The sequence below is a fragment of the Terrapene carolina genome, unplaced genomic scaffold (assembly GCF_002925995.2).
Source record: "Terrapene carolina triunguis isolate 2854851 unplaced genomic scaffold, T_m_triunguis-2.0 Scaffold951, whole genome shotgun sequence".
Lineage (NCBI taxonomy): Eukaryota > Metazoa > Chordata > Testudines > Emydidae > Terrapene > Terrapene triunguis.
In genome coordinates this window covers 7,253,453-7,275,542 of record NW_020665302.1, presented here as the reverse complement: position 1 = coordinate 7,275,542, position 22,090 = coordinate 7,253,453, and the positions used below count along the sequence as shown (strand labels likewise).

Genomic DNA, 22,090 nt, shown 5'->3' with positions numbered 1-22,090 from the left:
AGGTCTTGGATGAAGCAATGGAAATACATTTCCACCTTTTAAAACTTAATCTGAGATAAGCTTAAGGGCTAGTCATTTCAACTGGACTTGGATTTTAATTTTTAGTTGTTAATAGTAATAATGATAATACTTAGTGTTGTTTATACAATTTTAAAGGGTTTTCCAAACATCCACTAAGCCTCTGACCCGCTCTAAGTAGGTAAATATAGTTATCCTTATTTTAGTGAGGCACGGAGCCGGGTAAGTGACTTGCACATGGCCAATGAGAGAGCCAAGAATAGAACCCAGGTGTTAAGACTCTTAGTTCCCTGCTCTAACCAGAGGAGAACACTCCCTTCCTTTTGTTTCAGTTCATTATTAAACCTTTTAATGCAGTTTTAAAATGTTACTGCTGAGAAGAGCTTGGAAAGATTTAAAACACTTATGTTCCTTCCAAGAGGGTATTTGTTTCAACGTTTACTTTTTGCAGGGGGTAATGTTTTCACATTTAAGCCCATTCTCCTGTGTGTTTAAACCCATTTTTCCCCCTCTGCTCACAATTTACTCATTTAAATATCATGTGACTTAACAGCTGCAAATAGTTTCATAATGACAATATAAACTCTGGACACCAAGACAGTCCAGAGCATGTGTTTTGTTAAGTAATTTAACAAATTTAGAGTTATGTGGATTTTGGAAAAGATTGCCTGGTGTTTGTTTCTGTTTGCAGATGTTCCTGGGGTGGGGGAACAAATTTTACATCCTGATGGAGTGCAGTGAAGTGGTGTGCTGATTATTACCGTGTATTCAAAGGAACACTGGGGAGCCCATAAGATCCCTGCATTTTTGGCTTGAGTACTAACTAGCACCATGTTTCTTAGTTCCTTACATAACTGTTGTCTTTGCTCCTGGGCCGCCTTGCTTGAGCTTTGAACTCATTAAATCACCCTGCTAACGGGAATCAATACGGATGACCTCCACTGGGAGCCATGGGAAGTGATGAGGTTGATGAATCGCTAAGTGGCAATTCTTCCCTATGCATCGGAATCAAACCAGCCCCATGGCACTCTTTGTTAAAGATGGGGTATGAATCTGTTAAAGGCTTCAGTGGAGCTAATCAAGTGCCTACAGTTAAGCACACACTGAAGTGTTCTGGATTGAGCCCTGAATGCATGCAACTGAAATTTAATAGTCTCATGTACAATTCCATTTCTTAGCCATTGGATAGTTTAAAAACAAACAAACTGGATAGCTGATTTGAGTGATTGAGAGGATGGTCCCTCCCCTGTATACAGGAGGCTTTGGAGTGGGGTGTTGCCTTCATAATGACTTACTGCATCATCTTGTCAAGTATCAGGGGGTAGCCGTGTTAGTCTGTATCTACAAAAACAACAAGGAGTCTGGTGGCACCTTAAAGACTAACAGATTTATTTGGGCATAAGCTTTCGTGGGTAAAAACCTCACTTCTTCCCACTAAAGCTTATGCCCAAATAAATCTGTTAGTCTTTAAGGTGCCACCAGACTCCTTGTTGCTTTTGCATCATCTTGTGAACTTCTGATTCTGCTCACATCCTAGCAGGATGATTACACTGGCTGCTGTAGTAAAACCACACAGTCAGGTCTGGTATTTGCATGTCTGTGGATGCAGTTGGTTGTGGTGGGCCCTGTTCTGTACGTTTTTGTGGCGTTCGCTATAGAGTCATGTGTGCTTTGTAATGCTGAGCTCCCAGACTATAACTCAGTGACATAAGTTGGAGTAAAGAATTACTCTTTGAAAATTTAGCAGAATATCCTAATAATACTAGCCATATATAATGCTTTTCATCTTTGGTGCTTTACAAAGGAGCATGAGCATCAATATTTCCATTTTATGGAGGGTGAATGAGGCAAAATAAAGTGACTGGCACAAGGTCACAACAGTCAGTGTCAGAGCTGAGATTAGAACTCAGGTGTCCTCAAGCTCAGTCCAGTGCAGTGGCCTGTCTACTGGATCAGGATTCCCCTTGTAGTTTCTGTCATGGAGCATGACCCCATGATCCTGCTAGTATTGAAATTAATTATACACTGATGACCATAGGACCATTTGAGCTCAGAGGGACCTTTAATAAATATATTAAGAAATTATATAAATAAATTACATTGCGTCAGGACTCAGAATATCCTTAAAATATTTCCACTAATTGATTGTCTTGACCTTGAAGACTTCCAGTGATGCAACTGAACTGTTTCCTTTGGAAGCATGTTCCATTGCTCTGCCTGATCTTATACTTGTAAAACTTTTCCTATTTAAGCTAATTGTTCCTTCCTGGAATTTAAACTCATCCTTTTTAGTCTCTATCTTTGATTAGCCAGAGCGATTGTCTCTCCTATTTGAGCAGGGCCGGCTCCAGGCACCAGGCACCCAAGCTGGTGCTTGGGGCGGCACCTGGAGGGGGGCGGCGCGGCGGCCGCCGGGGAGAGCGGGGCCACAGCAGGGCTCTCCGCCCTCCCCCCGGCGCTCTGGCCGCCCTCCCCTGGCCGCCGGGGGGGAGAGCGGCGAGCCCCTGCCGGGGCTCCCCGCCCTGCGCTCTGGCCGCCGGGGGGAAGAGCCGAGCCCCAGCCGGGGCTCGCCGCACTCCCCCCAGGGCTCCGGCCGCCCTCCCCCCCGGCGCCCTGCCCCCGGCCGCCGGGGGGAGAGCGGAGCCCCCGCCGGGGCTCGCTGCCCTCCCCCCCGGGGCTCCGGCCGCCCCCTCCCCCGCGGGGGGGGCAGCCGGAGGCTTTTTCGCCTGGGGCGGCGAAAAAGCCAGAGCCGGCCCTGTATTTGAGACACCAAGTACCAGTACATCAGTAGTTGCAAGCTGAGCAAACAGAAGTAATAGTGTGTGATCCTCATTGAAGATCATGTGTACTTCAAAAATCAGCTCTTTTGTTGCTGCAATAAAGGTGGATTTCTACAATGAGGCTTCTGGTCTTAAGACTAATTTCATTTGCCTTTGGCTACAGTGCACATAGTTTCCTTAATTCCCTGGTGAAGTACTGATCCAATTCCTTTTAACCCGCACAAGTAATATTTTTAGACTCCCAATCTAACCGAGTAATGGATCAAAGTTTGTTTAATACAAGAATTTATAATATATGGATAGCACTGATGAATACATGGAAAGGTAAAAATCTCATATTTCTCTCATGGAAAAGAAATATTTGAAGGCAACCCAAGGCCTTTTGCTGTAACACAAACTGCAGTGGTTCATTTGTGTCTGTTTAACTCAGCTGAAGTTTCTGGGCAGTCCTGTGAATTGCAAAGTAAAGAAAGCTGAGTAGAGTTGAAAACAAGTCTGTGAGAATCATACCGAATGTACTGGGCACACTTGCTTATCCTGTGCTACGCCACATGTTTGATCTGAGTGACTAAAGATTCTACTTCCTTTCCCAAATCAGGGAAAAAAAATTAATTGAAATATATTGATAACAGCTGGGCAAATTATCTTCTAATATTGGAAAAACTCTTTTCTCTGCTACAAATGGATGCATTTCATTATGATGATGTACAAATCTGAAGATTTTTCTTCTAAACACAAATACTCTTTTCTGAGAATCTGGAGTCATGATAAATTACTTAAAAGTGAACAAGAGGTCATCAAATAGCTGCTTTTTTATATACAGTATCTAAGAACTGTAAATAAATGAGCATATGTAATAAATGCATATATCACTTCATATTCCACATACTTGTGAGATTTTTAGGGCTGGACTTACGCATCGTTTTGGTGTGCTGCACAAAATAATAGCTCTCTAAATGTAATTATTTTAGTTGCCAAGAAATGAGCTAATAACCTAAATAAGTTCCCAGGGTCTTTCTCTAACTGGGATTTTGACTATTTTAAGGGATGGTAGGTATCTTACCAAAGCAACTTGGTAATGCTGGATGCAATGGTTTTAGAAGAGTGTGTGTGCATGCACACTATTTCCATCCACAATCCCCAGAGGGGACAGGCGAGTTCTCCCACACTAGCCAGCAAAAGCATCCACATGTGGTTTTCTTTTTTTTTCTTTTTTTCATAGAACTGGAAGGGACCTCGAGAGGTCATCTAGTCCAGTCCCCTGCACCAGTGGCAGGGCTAAGTATTATCTTGACCATCCCTGACAGGTGTTTGTCCAACCTGCTCTTAAAAATCCCCAATGATGGAGATTCCACCACCTCCCTAGGCAATTTATTTCAGTGCTTAACCACCCTGACAATTAGGAAGTTTTTACTAATGTCCAACCTAAACCTCCCTTGCTGCAATTTAAGCCCATTGCTTCTTGTCCTATCCTCAGAGTTTAAGAACAATTTTTCTCCCTCCTCCTTGTAACAACCTTTTATGTACTTGAAAACTGTTATCATGTCCCCTCTCAGTCTTCTCTTTTCCAGACTAAACAAACCCAATTCTTTCAATCTTCCCTCATAGGTCATGTTTTCTAGACCTTTAATCATTTTTGTTGCTCTTCTCTGGACTTTCTCCAATTTGTCCACATCTTTCCTGAAATGTGGCGCTCAGAACTGGACACAATACTCCAGCTGAGGCCTAATCAGCGTGGAGTAGAGCTGAAGAATTACTTCTCGCTTCTTGCTTACAATACTCCTTCTAATACATCCCAGAATGATGTTTGCTTTTTTTGCAACAGCGTTACACTGTTGACCCATATTTAACTTGTGATCCACTATGACCCCCAGATCCCGTTCCGCAGTACTCCTTCCTAGACAGTCATTTCCCATTTTGTATGTGTGCAACTGATTGTTCCTTCCTAAGTGGAGTACTTTGCATTTGTCCTTATTGAAGGTCATCCTATTTTACTTCAGACCATTTCTCCAGTTTGTCCAGATCATTTTGAATGTTAATGTTGGTGCAGTTTGCTGTGGTGCTATGACCTGTGTGATTTACTCTCAGAAATCTGTGTCTAGCACTATTGATTCTGTCTAGCCTAGAATGAGTGAGGTCACTTGAGTTGATTAACTTGAGGGAATTCTGTAGTATGGACTTACCCTGTATGTGATCATGTTGCTCTCTACAAACCATAGACTAAAAAGACTGTCTGTTCTATTACTGCTATTGCTAACAGATGCTACTGTAGCGCCATTTGTAGTCCCTGTTGACTAGTGGAACTATAGGTTCTGTCCTGATGCTACTGTAGACCTGGCTTGACGTACCTAACTTGACACAAGTACCTTGCCCCATTTCTTAGTAGGCATGATGTGGAAGGTGAATGAAAGGTTAAGTTGTCATAACAAGCAGTATGCGGGATCAGCAGGAACATCCTGGTATTAGTAAACAAGCCTAATGGTCAGATAAAATAGAGGTCAGATTCTGCATGAACAGTGCATGGGCAGCGCATGCTGTACAGGGATTGGTTCCTAAAAAATAACCACGTCAATCCCAAAACGTGTGATGCCATATGTAAATGTGTATATATAGGAAGAAGATTTCTTTGCAACTTTGAATGTGTGGCATGCCCCATACCCACTCTCTCTATGCTCAAGTCTTATCAACTCAGTGTAGTTTTGCTGTATGCCAAATAAAGATTACCTAAGGGCTTGGCTACACTCGGGACTTCACAGCGCTGCTGCGGCAGCGCTGTGAAGCGCGAGTGTAGTCGCGCCGCCAGCGCTGCGAGAGAGCTCTTGCGAGAGAAATAGCACTGATTACACTGGCGCTTTACAGCGCTGTACTCGCTGCGCTCGGGGGGGTGTTTTTTCACACCCCTGAGCGCAGCAAGTTGCAGCGCTGTACAGCGCCAGTGTAGCCAAAGCCTGAGTGACGAAATCTGGAGTCAAATGAAGTTCTTGAGAAGCCAAGTGGAAAGAGGTCTCAGAAGGCATCCCAACAGCTCCACATGTAGTTTACCTGACAACTATGGTGGCTCTGTATGTAGCAATGAAGCCTTTATACAATGAATTTCCCTTATTTTCTTTTCTAGGAACATCCAAGAGAAGCTGTTTAAAGTACTATAACTCCCCTTTTGGGGGTGGGAGGGAGCGAAGCAAAGACTTGAAGTCTTAGAACTTTATTTGGTGGAGTTTGAAGCTGCAGATTTTAATATGCTGGTGGGAAGTTTCTTTCTTGGGGATGAGACTCAAACCCCAAAAGAAGTTGCTGGCAGCTATGGCATCTTTTAAGCTTATATGCCAGACAATCACTGCTGAAGGTTCATCTTGCTGGCCACTAATTTTTACATATACTAGACTCCTAATGAGGAAATACATTGTGATCCTGTATGAAAATGTCCTAAGTTGTTTTAAAATAAATAAATAAATAAAGACAGACTCCATGACTCGTTGAGATGTTCAGTAAATAGTGATAGAATTTACAGTTCAGGCAGCTCCCAGAAGCTAACTCTGTTTCTATTTAATTTTTCTTTTATCCATCAGTTTAAAAAACAGGAAGCTTCCAGAGATCCTTTCTCTGTTATTCTATGGTGTATTACTGCATGTTTCTATCCTGGATCCTCAGTGAAAGATTTGGAAATGGAACAGTGCTGCTGCAAATTCGTTGTGCTTTGTGGGTTGGGTACTTTTAGAGAATGCTAGCTTACATCAAAAATAAAGTACCTGCTTCTGCTAAGTGATAGGAATTTTGAGGCTAGATAGTGATCTGCACGTAAGAGGATTAATGAGGACGTTTATGCTTCAGTTCACTGTAGCAACATTGGATGGAGTGGTTGTGTGTGGGTTTTTGCTAACCCTGTTCAGCAATCAAGGGGAAAGTTATTGGCACAGATTCAGCAAAGCAATTAAGGACGTGCTTCCATCACGTTGACTACAGTGGAACTTAAGCACGTGCTTAAAGCTGTGGTTAACTGCTCTCTTGATGGGGAGATCTTCATCTGCTGCTGCTGAATGAATCTGGGATTTCTGATCTCATTGTCAAGTAAAGAAGGTGGGGTATATGTGTGCTGGTCACTCTTGGGCAGGGATGCTTTATGCAAAAGAAAAAGAATTGCATGCACATAACCATGGATACAGACAAGCCATGCTTGCTTGCTGCTCCTGTGAGTGGAATCTGCTGCTGTTCCATCTACTTCCTGCAGCTTGTTTTTCTGCTTGATTTTAAATGGAGAACTTAATCCTTATTTTGGGAAACGTTGCATTAGGTGCCAGTTTGCATTAACAAAAGGTTTGCACAGTTCTTAATGTTGAAAAATCAGCAGTAATTTCAATGTGAGTTTAACAGCATTTCCTATCTCTTGGAAATGGTGTTGGAAAGGCCCCTGTAGGATTGTGGACCACCATTATAAATATGTTTAATCATCAGTACAGAACTGTATCCCCGAGACGTCCTTGCAGGATCTAGAAACCTTTGCTGCATATACTGACAACGTTAATGAGCAAGTGAGACAGGACAGGCTGCAGGTGGATTAGGACCAGTTTTTTAAAGGTATTCAGGCACCTAACTCCCATTGAAATCAAACTATGCAGAATCACTTCTAAAGCTTAGAGCAATACTACTATTCAGGCTTTATTTTCAAGCAATTTACTGATACTATGTCTGCTCTTAAATTAACCAAATAAAAAAGAGCAACCTTGTAGTTGATGGGACTTCACACGGCAGACTGCAGTACTGCTGTAGGAATGGTGCCAGGCTGACCTCAGCTGGAGTAGCTGGGAAGTGGGACACAGCAACGGTATATGGTTCCATTTCTAATTAAAAAAACAAAACAAAAAAATTAAAATGTAAAAATAACTGCTGGATTTGCTCCCCCCTGGTTAAACATTGCCTGGAAGCAGAGACGCCACCTTTCAGAGCATGGGCCACACAATGGTCGCATTTCCTGCTTCTAAGGGCTGGTCTACACCCAGCCGCTAGTTCGGCGGCTGGGGATCGAAGTTCTGGGTTCGACTTATCGCGTCTGGTCTGGACGCGATAAGTCGAACCAGGAAGTGCTCGCTGTCGACTGCGGTACTCCAGCTCGGCGAGAGGAGTACCGCGGAGTCAACGGGGAGCCTGCCTGCCGCGTGTGGACCGCGTCTGAACCGCGGTAAGTTCAAACTAAAGTATGTCGACTTCAGCTACGTTATTCACGTAGCTGAAGTTGCGTACCTTAGTTCGACTTGGGGGGTTAGTGTAGACCAGGCCTAAGAAGCAAAGTGGCTACGAGGCTAAAAACAATGGGTTATAAACTCAACCTCTGTAGTTCATTTAGGTCAGTGTTGCCCAAACGTTGGAAAGCTGAGCTTGCACACCAGGAAATAAACCGATTGTGCCCTCCCCTATCCTTGTTGCATTTTGTTGTGCCATGTGTTATGAAGGCCCACCCATCTTAATGTGCACATCTGTTGCACCCCCACGTGGGCTTTTGTGCTCCTGCCACTTTGGGAAATGCTGGGGAAGCGTTTCATAATATGATGCCTCCTTTTATTTCTTGCATGCTTTGAGCTGCCAATGTTCGTTAGCTAAATGTGAACTATCCTCATTGGTATCTAAGTTAGCACCCATTGAAATGAGCAACGCAGTTCATACGTCAGAGCTATTGTTTTAGGCTCTCTGCAAAGTCAGGAGGACCTTGCTTCATCAGCTATTCACTCCATGTATGGAAGTTTTTCTTTGCAACTGTAACAACTAGAGCCTTAATTTTTTTTAAATGAAAATGGAGACACTGGAAAATAATTAAGGTGTGTCTACACCTCTACCCCCAGCTAGTGATTTGACCCATACTTTGGGAAGCACTAGTCTAGTCCCTTGAGATTTCTTGCAAGCATATAACTAGCTGTTTAAAAAAAAAGTTATATGTAGCCCCAGTGCCGCTGTGTGTGAGAAGGGAAAACAGCGCCACAGATGCTTTCTAGTGATGCTAGATGATTAAAGAGCTTCCAGAAAGGACCTGCCATAAAGTGCCCAGAAGACCCCAACAGTTTGACAATCTGTGTTATCCCCTCCCCCCGTCCAGCTTCTGCCACCATCCTGGTACAAGTTAGCACTGGTCGACTCACGTAACCGTTTGTGGTTAGGATACTTGCGATAGTCCACAAAGGTGCAGCATTCCCATGTCACCTGAGAAACATCTTGCACATTGGAGATCATCAGTCTGATTTTAAATTGGAAGGTGTAAGGTAGAGGATAACTTTTTCTCTGGTCTTTTTCCTCCTTTCCTTTGCAAGCGGCTCAATTCCACCTCCATCTGAAGTCCGTGGCAAAACGCCTATTGTCTTCAGTGGTAGCATGATCCAGGCCCATAATCTGTCTCATCTCCTCCTTTCCTACCAATGAAAAAGGAATTGTTTAGTATCTGTCAGTAGTTACTTTCTCCCGAACATTAGTCCCACCTCCCCGTTCCAGGTATTTGAAGATCCTTTTATTTTTAGCAGCACTGCTGTATGTCAGTAATAGTTAACAAGAGCTGGCCAGACTCTAAGGCTGAGAGTTTTTCAAAAGTGCCCAGTAACTGAGTGGGTCAGTTTTTGGATGCCCAGTTTGAGAAACTCTGAAAGTTGGCCTGATTTGCAGAAGGTGCTGAAAATCTCAAGTCCCTTTTTGCTTTTGAAAGTCTTGGCCAACGTTTGAAGCACTGTCAATGTTTCACTGCTTCAGAACATGTTCTCTCCGATCTTCTCCATTTGCTGCTTGGGACTGTAAGAGGACTCTTTTAGGTAGAAACTGTCTCTGGCTGTGCTAATTAAGTAGCTTAACAGACAAATATTCAGTTGACCGTTATTTGAACTGGTTCAGCTGTCCCTCTTTATGACTCACATCTGCCATAATGCCCACAAGAACTGAGCCATCCAACTCAATTTAAAGTTTTCTAAGACTTTTAATCTGTCCTTTAAACTAAAAAACACCTTAGTTTTAAAAGCCTTGACTTTGCCCAGTAGCAATGCAACCTTGTGATTGTGCCCAGTGTTTCTCCTCTGTTTTGTTCCCCATTGGTTGCACCATGTCGCTTAGCATAGGATCCTTGCTCAGAAGATCTTAATCTATTATACCAAGATGCTAGGTGTGCTTCAGAGCACTGTAAAGGAACTCGGTAATAATGTTCTAATCGGTTGGACATGCAATAGTGATGGGGGGGACGGACGTTTTTCAGCTTGAGTTTTGCTCTCTCTTTTTTTACTGGAAAATACTAAGTATCAATAAGGCTGCGATGAGTACTCATGAATCTCCTTGCCTGACTCTCTCTCTGTCCCTGTTAGCAGCAAGATATCACCCAGGGCCTGGCATTAAGAATGGTGGTTGCTTTCTTGCTTTGAGTAGTCTTTCAAAGACAATTTGGTTGAACTGCACAGTTTTCTTGGTTAGTGAGAGAGGGTGCATTTAAGTAGAGAGAGTTGGATGAACTGGTATTTTCCTCAATGCAACTTTTTTTTATTGTTCTAAACCCAGATGGATTTCTCACTTCGGTAACGGACAGTAGACCTGTTATTATACGTTCTTTGCACATATCTGCAGGCTCACTGTAAATATAGCTCCTTTGGGTGGGGCCAGTCCGCTGCAAAGGAATAATCATTTCATTCATCTGTTTTTTGTCAAGAGTTTATTTTTGAGCCTTTTTTTAATGTAGCCTTTCAGGATCTCTTCCTGGAGTTCTGCTAAGAAGAATATTTGAACAAATGTTTCACTGTATTGCCCTCTTCAGGGGGATGGACAAAGGTATCTTTCTTTGAAATAATATTGCTGCCATTCTTGGTGCCAGCTGGATGAAGGAGAAGGAATGTCTGTCAAGGGAGTGTCCTCTAACGGTTAACTGCAGGGACTTGGGAGACAAGATTCTTCACTTCTGTTCTTAGCTCCGTCTGACTCAGGCCAGGCCTGCCCTTGGAAGGCATTGGTATATGGGTGTACTAGACTAGCAAAGCACTCCTCATGCGGCTCCATCATCCTTCCTCAAGCAAAATAAGCTATACCAGCAAACGTGCAGTTTTCCCAGTATAACGGTGTCTACACCAGGGGTTTTGCCAGCACACGTATGTCCGTCACAAATCGCACCTCTGATGGGCAACAACTCTGGCAAAAGTTTGTAGACCCAGCCTCATTGTATTCATTTCTCTGTGCCTAAATTCCTCTCCTCCCCCGAGGCATAATACTTACCTTAGAGGTGTTGAAAGTGCTTTGAGAGCATCAGATGGAAATGATATCATTGCAAAGTATTATTGCTCGTTTTTATGACACTGTAGCTGAAAACTGAGGACAAGAGGGTTTTAGCCTTGATGGCAATGGGTGCTTTATCCTTGAAACACATATGGTCCACCCAGACCGAGTACCCTACAAGAGTTACAAATCAAAAAGGGCTTTCTTACCCTCCATTTGTCGTACAAAATACACCTCAACCCCGATATAACGCTGTCTTTGGGAGCCAAAAAAATCTTACCGCGTTATAGGTGAAACCGCGTTATCTCGAACTTGCTTTGATCCGCCGGAGCGCACAGCCCCGCCCCCCTCGGAGCACTGCTTTACTGCGTTGTATCTGAATTCGTGTTCTATCGGGTCGCGTTATATCGGGGTAGAGGTGTACTTATGTTGTTTATGGAACTAGGCTTCTGTCAGCCGAGCTCATTGCACATGCCAGAGGCTCCTTGCATCTCTCCATTCCCCCCACAAGCTCCCTGTTGGTCCCCTCTCATCTGCCGCTATTTCAGGGACTCCTTGCAACTTCCCCCACCGCCATATATCAGCTGTGTCCCCATGTCCCCCATTTCTTCCTTGCTTCTCCGTGGCAGGGTCCACGTTTCCCCTTCCCCCCCACTATTTCTTGTTTCTGTCTGGGAGATAAATTGTTCAGGGTTAACATTCATGGTGGGCAGCGCTGTTGGGGGGGTGGGCAATTGGCAGGTATCCTTTATGTTGGAAGGTGCTAATAGCTGCCACTAACTGGTTCTTTGATCTATAGACAGGTGAGACCTGATTAAAGCTGAAGGGTCTGCTAACCCAGCACCAGGGCTCAGTGCTTCCCCTATTGGTATCCCGATTTTTCACAGAAATCAACAGGGTCCTGCCCATCGATGCCTAGAACATTCCCTAAAATTATGGACTTGATTGGAGGGGTTGTTCACAAGTTACCGTATTACCTCCAAACAGAAGCCATGGAGTCAGGGCCTCACCAGCTCAGCCAGCTACAGACGGTTCAAAAAGAGGGGCCTGCCTGGGACCGAACAGATAGAGGTGCTGATTCAGAAATTTGGTAGGGGTCAAAAACAGGAAATGGAGGGAAAAACTTGAGGCGGATAGAAATGAGATAAAGGAGGTGGGATACAAGCCTGAGCTAGTGGTAGCTTTAATAAAGTTGGTGACCTCTCTTGTAGCCCACATTATGATACATCACAGGCCTGAGGTTTATAGCTAGGGCCCTACCAAATTCATGGTCATGAAAAACGCGTCATGGACTGTGAAATCTACCAGATTTCACGGAGGAGACCAGTGTTTCTCAAATTGGGGGTCCTGACCCAAAAGGGAGTTGTGGGGGTGGGGTCACCAGGTTATTTTAGGGGGCTCGCGATATTGCCACCCTTACTTCTGCGCTGCCATCAAAGCTGGGTGGCCGAAGATCAGCAGCTGTTGGCCGGGCAGCACAGAAGTAAGGATGGCAATACCATACCATGCCATCATTACTTCTGCATTGCTGCTTTCAGAGTTGGGCAGCCGGAGAGTGGCGGCTGCTGACTGAGGGCCCAGCTCTGCAGGCAGCAGCGCAGAAGTAAGGGTGGCAATACCATACCATGTCATCCTTCCTTCTGCGCTGCTGCTGGCGGCGGCTCTGTCTTCAGAGCTGGGCTCCTGGCCAGCAGCCGCTGCTCTCCAGCTGCCCAGCTGTGTAGGCAGCGCTGCCGCTAGCAGCAGTGCAGAAGTAAGGGTAGTAGTACTGCAACCGCCCCCCCTTACAATAACCTTGCGACCCCCCCCCCCACCAAACTCCTTTTGGGGTCAAGACCCCTACAATTACAACACTGGGAAATTTCAGATTTAAATAGCTGAAATCATGAAATTTATGATTTTTAAAATCCTCTGACCACAAAATGGACCATGAATTTGGTAGGGCCCTACTTATAGAACACGGGGAAAGTCAGTTCTCTTCACCTGAAAGGGAAAGAACAGCACTGATAATGGGCATTACTTGTACTAGGGCACCCTGACATGGTCCAGTGATAAGAGGAAGTCTCCTGGTTAGCTTTAATATCTGCATCCATAGCTATTAGCATATGTACAAAGAATTTATACAGTGTTCCTCTACATGTTTTTCCCTTACAGGAAAACCGAGTGCACAGAACTTGGGGAGACAACAGGAGAACACATATAAAGATGCTGCTGAAATGCGTCTGAGCCATAGATTGTGGTTTGTGCCACAGTTAAACAGGTATGATTCAGCTGAGTGTGTTCTGCATGCCCTTAGTGAACAGGTATTTATCTGTCATGCGTTATGCTCCATTAGTTAGAAGTCCTGATGCAGGGAGTCTGAATGGCCATGACTGCAGGCTGTGGAATGATTTCTATCCAAGATTAAAATCTTTCTTCACCATCACTGTACCTTGAGATTTCAGATCTCCAGACCCTCCAAGTCTACCATTGTTGTGCTGTGTAGTTTATTTTATGGCTGCTGTATTTTGACCAGTCCATTCTCCGGTGTCTCGCTGCCATTTAGGATCTGGCTTCTAACATGAGAATGACACAGTACATCGCTTCTGTGCTTATGCACTGATGTCAGAGTTTAGAATTTTGCTCAAAAAGCCAGTGCCCAACTGGTAGGAAATTATCTTAATTTGACAAAGCCACAGACAAACATGGCGACATTTCAGCTTTTGGTTAAAAATAATGGCAATGTAAATTTTAAAATGCAGAACCATTTCCTTCTCAATAGCAAAGTAAGTTTTGCTGGAGGATCTGGCTGTTATTTCCGGCCCAGGTTGCATTTTTAAATGTTGCAAATTTCTGAGCATCTTACTCTTCTAATGGGGAGTTTTCGAAACATCAAACCCCAAACTTTCGGGCATGGCTACACTTGCAGATGTAGAGCGCTGAGAGTTAAACCCGCCTTTGGAGAGCGCAGTAGGGAAAGCGCTGCAGTCTGTCCACACTGACAGCTGCAAGCGCACTGGCATGGCCACATTTGCGGAACTTGCAGCAGCATTGAGAGCGGTGCATTATGGGCAGCTATCCCAGCATGCAAGTGACTGCAACGTGCTTTTCAAACGGGAGGGAGGGGGATGAAGTGACAGGGAGTGTGTTGTGTGTATGTGGGGGGAGAGAGAGTGGGTTTTTGGGGTGCGGAGAGTGTGTCAGCATGCTCCCCCGCCCGCCTCTCTCTCTCTCACTCACTCACTCAAAGCAAACAGTAAATGTTTGCTTTTTCTCGGAGCTGATAAGCAGCTGGCTTCTCCGAAACGGAGCTTTGAAACGGCATTTCCACATTCCTGCAGCCAATTTCACAACAATGACAAGAGTGGCCACTTGACTTAAGGGGATTATGGGACGTTTCCGGAGGCTGATCAGAGCATAGTAATGCAACACCTCATTCACACTGGCGCCGCGGCGCTCCAGCGGGGGCACAGCAAACGTTATTCCACTCGCCGAGGTGGAGTACCAGCAGTGCTGTAGCTGCGGAGTCAGAGCGCTCTACATGCCTTGCCAGTGTGGACGGGAAGTGAGCTAGGGTGCCCGGGGCTCCTTTATTGCGCTGTAACTCGCAAATGTAGCTAAGGCCTTCATGACTAGTTCCCCTCGCTTTTGGCAAAACAAGTCAAATATCCTAGAACCATTTATTTTTGTCGTCTGTATTGACTAATATGATGCAAATAAGAGCACGGCTTGTTGTTGCTCCTCTTCTCCCTCCTTGTCTTATTGGTATGTTTGGTTGAAATTGATGAGCAGTAACACACAGTGACCCAGAGAATGGAAATATCATAAAATGGGCCTGTATTATATTTTCATGGTGGGTTTTTTTTTTCTTCTGAACAACTTGTAAATAAGAAACAATATACTGATTTTATTTTCAGGAATTAAACTTTTTTTTGAATGGACATCTTAAGTCTTCCATTAAGTACAGTTCTTTGCTGCGTGAGCTGGTACACATACTAAAGAAAATGAGCTCCAGTAAAGACCTGGCTTGTTGGATGACATAGGCCAGTGTTTTTCAAACTTCGGGTCGCGACCCAGTACTGGGTCGTGGCATGTGAGGCACTGGGTCACTCTAGTCAGCACCGCCGACTGGGACATTAAAAGTCCTGTCAGCGGTACTGCCCAGCTAAGGCAGACTAGTGCCTACCTGCTCCGACACTGCGGGCGCAGCCGGGGTGCAGAGGCAGGCTTCTGAAGCAGCCAGGAGCAGGTCCGGCTCCTAGGTGGAGGCACGCAAGCGGGTCTGCGTGGCTTTTGCCCACAGGCACCACTCCCCCAGCTCCCCTTGGCGTGGGCCGTGGTACCAGGACAGGCGGGAAGCCTGCCTCTGCATCCTGGCTGCGCTGCTGACCAAGAGCTGCCGGAGGTAAGCCAACTCTGTGCCCCAATCCCCTGCCCCAGCCCTGAGCCCCTCCCAAACTCGGAACCCCTCCCTGTACCCCAAACACCTCATCCCCAGCGCCACCCCACAGCCTGCACCCCCAGCCCAGAGCCCTGACCCCCTCCTGCACCTCAACCCCCTGCCCTAGCCCTGAGCCCCCCCAAACCCAGAGCCCCCTCCTACACCCCAAACTCCTCATCCCTGGCCCCACCCCAGAGCCCTGACCCCCTCCTGCACCCCAACCCCCTGCCCCAGCCCAGAGCCCCAAACCCCTCATCCCCAGCTCCGTTGGGTCAAGGGCATCAACAGTTTTCTTCAACTGGGTCCCCAGAAAAACAGTTTGAAAACCACTGACATAGGCTGTAGGGTTGGATTTTCAAAAACACCTCTGTGACTTAGGAGCTATTGAAAGCCAATGGGACTAGTTCATTTAGGCACTTCCTGAAAATCCCATCCATTCAAATTATCATATGTAAATTAAATAGAGCAGGTCACCAATTGGCAAGTGGAAAGAGAGTAATATCCAAACAAGAGAGACTAATAAAAAGATGCATAACAAAGTGTGATTCTTTAAAAACTGGCATATCAGGAGATCTGCATTGAGACTGTTAGTAGAAACTTCTATCACGTAATGTTTCACATAATCCCCAAACAACTTCCCTCTTCACATGGACATTAGTATAGCCTCAAACTACAGTACTTACTTCCAGTATCAAACAAATGGCTATTATGCACAGAATGCCTAGTTATCTATACTCCTCTATTTGACTAATAATTAAACACAATTACTTGAAGGAAGCAATGGATAAGCCTTGTTGTTTTGAAGTTATTTCCTCTAATTTCACAGTAGAAAGGGTGAACAAAAACATGCATAAAAGTAGCTGGTAAATGATGAACATTGTTATTCTTCCAGGTGCTGTGTTATCTGCAAACTACTTTGTCAATGAGGGAAGAAACTGATTGGGAATTTAAAGCGCGAACTAGGTCATAATACTGTTCAACATGCCCAAAGGGGTGCCGAAGGACCCAGAGATAGCTGACCTGTTCTACAAAGATGATCCTGAGGAAATATTTGTGGGTTTACATGAAATTGGACATGGAAGTTTTGGAGCAGTTTACTTTGTAAGTATATTTGTTCACCCACATTTCTCCGAAGAAACACTTGTCAATAATAGTAAAACGTGGGACTTTTAGAAGTGACTCTGATACAAAGTTATGAGGGCCTTACAGACACTAGCTTCCTCTCAGTATACCTGTGAGATAAATGTATGATAGAGACATCTCTTAATCCACTGCTGAAGTGCAGCTGTTTCTGGGGCAAAGCCCAACCTCACTGTATCAATGCAAGGCATTTAATAAACAACTGCTCGCGGTGAGACGGGAGTGCTGTATCTGGTTGAAGATGAAGGACAAATTTAGCCAGGCAGAACATAATCCACCAAGCTAATTTTTATCAGAAACACCAGGATTTAACATCATTGTCCTTGTGAAAAGTGGCATGGGTTCTTTAATGACCATAAGTGGCTTGAATTTGTTTTCTATCTGACTTGCTTTCTGTGTTTCTAAATTGTCTGCAAATTCATGGATCCCAGGAACTGATGAATTCAACATGCAACTGAAGCTAAAAGCCATTTTCAGTAGTAAATTGGTCCCATGGCTGCTGGCCTAGAATCTTCACTGAGTCAGTAGCAAAAACAAAGATATCGTGGAGGTCCTCTGTGGCATTTCTCTACTGCTCCTAACATTAGAGAGATTGAGATGCTCATATTACCGAGATCATTTGAAGGTGTAGTCCTGCTTCCCTCCCCGCCGCAGCACTTTTAACTATAGCAGAATCTGTATGAAACAGTATTAATGGATGATGTTAAATATCCACATTAACTGATTAAATATCATGGCAGTAATAGTTTAGAGAAGCAATTTTAAAAAGAGTTTATTCAAAAAGTAACTAAAGTTGAATCACTGAGTGATGGTGCCCAGGATAAATTAAGTTCAGCATCTTTGTAGGAGGAATTGTACCAAAACTTGGCACTGTAACGCTGAATTTCAAAAAGGAAGAATTAAAAAAATAAGGAAGATAGAGAAATTAAACACAAAAGTTAAGATAGACCCTTTGATTTAAGCCTGGGAGCTAATGAGAAATATTATAACAGATTCCTGATAAGTCTGGATAGCCCCAACAAAAAAGGCAAGGAAAAACTGGTTAAATGGCACCTCATTCAGAAAATGGCTTCAATTGAACTACGTTTTCATTAGAAAGGAACATAAGTGAAGACATTCAGAAGGGGTGGGTGACTTTGGATGCCACACTTTAAACACATTAAGTGGGCCCAATTTTCAGAAAGTGCCGAGCATCTGGTCTCTGAAAATTAGTCCTCTTTAAGGTATCTCAAGTTAGGCCTTCAAAATCACTCATCAGTTTTGAAAACCTTGACCATAACCTCTAATAGATTAAAAAGTAAAGTTGGAAGAGCAAGTAGCCAAACATGTAAAATCAAATAAAAAGGAAATTATTAAGGTCTATGGAAGTTTGTGAGGGAAGTTGTAGGTCTGCTAAGCCACCACCATGGACCAAAGGGAGCAGCCTAAATAGTCTTTGTATTGCATTAGTCTTCATCACAGGCTATGCTGGGGAAATACTCGTTCTTTTCTGGTAATATGGAACTGACTGAGGTGTTGCAACAACTAATAAAATAGCAACAAGTCACCCAGATTACATGGAATTCACCCAAAAGTTCTGAAGATCTTAAGAATCTGATACTGGCCACTGTCAGAGGCAGGATACTGGAGTAGATGAACCAATGGTCTGATCAGGTATGGCACTACCTATGTACTTAGTGCTTGAAACTAGAATGTACAAAAAAACTAGAAAATATACTGAGTAGGGAATAATCCTGCATTGACAGAGAGAGACTCTAACAGGTTTTCTCCAGTTTGAACTTCTGTGATTCTGTGGACCCACAACATGGGTTCACCTTTGGAAAATTCCCTTCTGGAACTCCACTAAATATACCTTTACTCTTCTGCAAATTGTTTCCCTTCCATTCAGTTCTCAAAACCTCTGCCTAAAGACTTGTCATCTTTGCCTATCACTCTTCGTATTGGAAGGACAGTTGTTGCTCAATGGTTTGCCTTTCTCTTATTGGCCCAGTTTCCCGCCCCCCCATCTGTATATATAGTCCTGTTAGCAACTTTTTGCTGTTTTGTCCATTGAAACAACTTGGGGGGGAGACATCTCAATGCATGGAAGTGCACATATTTAACTGAGAATTAATGTAGGATGATAAATGTGACAGCTTGGAGGGAAATAGCTGCAGAGATCTGTGTCTTCATTTTGGATGCACTTTCTTACAGCTGTAGAGTATGACTAGTTCTGTGATGGTGCTTTTGTTGAGCTTTCTAACCATCATTATCTGTACAGGCAAAATTACCGAGCAGTGCTCTGTTTTTAAGGATAATTGTCTAGTGAAGTGTGTGTGTGTTTAGGCACAATTGATTGGCTAGCTTTCTGCGTTTATTTGGTTTGACCTTTTTATTTGAGTTGGTACTGACACCACTGTATTCAGCCAAGGCATTGATCTGTTTCTTTTCATGATAATGATAGCATTTGAATTTCATAGCCCTCCTATGGGCACTAAACTTCAACAGAATACTTCTGAAAGTATGAATTTTGTTAGTTCATTCTGCTATGCTATCTACTTTTGACTATTATCAGTATTTTTTTCCCTAGTGGACTGAATAAAGGCTAAAATATTCCTGGCCTCATTTTGTCACCAGGTTTCAGGGTTTATGCACCTTCACCGAGCAATTTTATATTTTCATTCAAAAAGACGATTTTCCTCAATAACCTTAGGCTAGTTAAACACTGAACCATGAAATAAAGTGGTGGATGGTATTTGACAAAGCAAATGAGGGGGTATTAAAAGCTATGTTCCATGAATAATGCACTTGTGATCTGGCAGGATATTCACAAATGATCTGCTAAAGGCAGCCCCAAATATTTCAACATGTAGGTATTTCTGTCTTATACACTTTCAAACTCTGTAGCTTATTTCAGCCTGAAGGATACCAGAGCACTTTAAATGCAACAATTGCCCTCTGCTATGATGAAATATGGCAGCTGTTTAACATGGAACAGCAATACTACACAACAAGGAGGGGCAGGAAATGAATACTATATCCGATAACGGGGGGAACTGAGGTAGAAAGAATTAGTTTGAAATTTGTCCCGAGTGAGAGGGCTAACTCCAATTAAGCAAAACGGGCTTGAGATCTTTAATGGTGAATCAGGATCTCAAGTGGTCAGGGCTACAGCTTTTCATCTTATTCAAAAGCTGTTTCTTCTGGCTTTCCTTAATTCATCGGATGAGGGCTTCATGCTTCTGACAGTAGAACACAATTTACCTATTCCATTGTGCCAGACATTACTCTAAATCCATTAACTCTCTTAAATAATTCTCTTGGTATTTATGTTGGCCCAGTGTAGCACTGTTTTCCCTGCGTTACAAAACCTCTTGGGGGATTAATATATTTGTGAAAGGACATGACTTGTCCACACAAGTGACACACTGAGTTTGTTATGCCTCCCTTTTAACTTATTACAAATTCTGAGCTTTCAGCTGTTGCCAGTCTTGTTCTTCAGATTTCCAGTGGTTACAGAGAGAACAGCATTTAACCATGTTTCAGACTAAACTGTTCACTTTCCCTATTTGACTCTTTTGGAGAACTCAAAGTGGCTTGTTGCCAGTCCAGGCAAATAGATCACTTATTCTGGAGCCATGAGTTTTCAAGCTTCAGTCAACCGTTCTTTTGTTATGCAGGCTAAAGAAAAGTAGAATGTTCCTAAAACCCAATGGCTTTGATAACAAACATATTTAATACGCAGCTAGCTCACAATACATGGTCTAATGTCTTGCTTGTTCCCTTGAAATAACATTAAACATTTGACCTACACTCTCAAAAGGCAGGAAATTCGGGCTACTTTTGAAGTGTTCTCCTGAGCCTTCCATGTGCTGCCTAGGTACAATATTGTAGCACATGTATAAAAATCACCTGAGATTCAGAGTCCCCTCTCATTATTTAGGGGTCCAATCCTGCAACGTATATTGAGCATCCCTGTCTCCCTGGGTGCTGAGGGCACTTGACAATTTGCAGGATCTTTTAAAACTAGACTAAGTGTTGACGACTGTATGGTAGGGCATGATCCTTTGCTGGCCAAGGGGAGGGGGTGTAACAACCTAATACAGCTTTCATCTCCAACTGCTGCGATTCTGGAACCAAGCCCTTTACATTTAAAAAAGCTTTACATTGTTACTAAAATACCTCTTCTCCCCCGCCTCCACTCCCCGCCCAAAGCATTAAGGTCATGTGCAGTACTACTAACACATAATACAATTGAAGCATAATAAAATCTCCCTCAACATTTAAAACAAAGCCAGTGAAGGGGACTGGAAACAGCGGGAGGGAGGAAAGGGGAATACGTATTGGGCCAACGTTGATCTCTCTTGATTGTCAGGCCTTCCAGGAAAAAACAGAGTTCTCTTGGAAACTGGGGAGAGAGGGATTGAGATGGGTGCCAGGAGTTCCATACCCATATCAACCACTGCAAAGGCACACTTGCCTGCTGGCCTTGTCTAGACTGGTGAAGTTCTCCAGAAGGTGACCTGTGGACTCAGCTACCCTTCAAGAGAAGGCTTTCATATTGTCCCACAGCTACCAAATCTGCAATTTGCTGGGGATGGTGGGTGTCCAAGGAGTCCAGGGAGAATAAAATATTAGGCTAATCCAATAGGAGAGCTGCTACTCATTCTTTGTGTTAGCTGGGGCCTGGTGGCTGCTGGGCAGAGCTGTTGTCAGCTGGGCCAGTGTGCATTGTGCTTTGCCTAGTTGCTCTGCAGTTCCCAGCGGCCTGATCCTGATACCGCTAGACTCAGTAGCAAAGCTCTCACTAGGCACAGAGTCGGGTACCAGGTTTGCACTGTAATAGAGCTGTTGCTGATACCCAGAAGCGGGCAGGGAGGTAGCTTGGAATTGGACAGGTGGATGAGCCAATGTTGCAGCTGGGGTCCAAATGGTGGTATCCTGAATTAGAGTCCAGAGGAAGGGAGTCTCCGAAGCACGTGAGCTTGCCAGTATGTGGGATAAGAAGGAAAAACCTGGACTTACACCGAAGGCACATCTGACTCCATAGGAAAAAATTCTGATTTAATTTTTTTCTCTTTCCCCTGCTCCAGGCCACACATTCCCACAGTAATGAAGTCGTGGCGGTCAAGAAAATGTCCTACAGTGGGAAGCAAACAAACGAGGTAAGATAAATCGAGCTAGTTTTTCACGTGAACTCTGTGCACAGCAGCCATATAAACCTGTACAGAGAGGTTAGCTGGGGTTTTCCTTTGGCCCTGGCAAACCAGAGTCTTTAATGCATGTAATAGTCACTCACTTCCATAGGAAAGACAAATGCGTGAGTGTGAATTCTGATGAATGGTAGGTTTTAATGAAGTCAAGGGGAATTCAGAAGGGATTGTGTGGTCGTTACTTCAGTAGCATCTGCCTTAGAAGCACATCAGAGCCATAGCTATTGCAACGCTACGACACCAGCCAGAAAGGGCAACTAACTTGCACTACAGACTCTGAAGCTGAACAAATGGTTTCTCCAGTTTTATGGAATCCCTCCCTG

The 22,090-nt window shown here is 44.0% G+C and overlaps 1 protein-coding gene across 1 annotated transcript in view; it reads left to right on the top strand.

The window, feature by feature from the left end:
- Positions 1 to 22,090, top strand: part of TAOK3 (TAO kinase 3) — a 144,478-nt gene that overhangs the window by 53,128 nt on the left and 69,260 nt on the right. The window contains exons 2-4 of the mRNA XM_024216266.3: positions 13,170 to 13,275; positions 16,328 to 16,536; positions 21,648 to 21,719. Coding sequence (XP_024072034.1) covers positions 16,417 to 16,536; positions 21,648 to 21,719 — 192 coding nt within the window. The 5' untranslated portion in view covers positions 13,170 to 13,275; positions 16,328 to 16,416. The remainder of the gene's footprint in view (positions 1 to 13,169; positions 13,276 to 16,327; positions 16,537 to 21,647; positions 21,720 to 22,090) is intronic.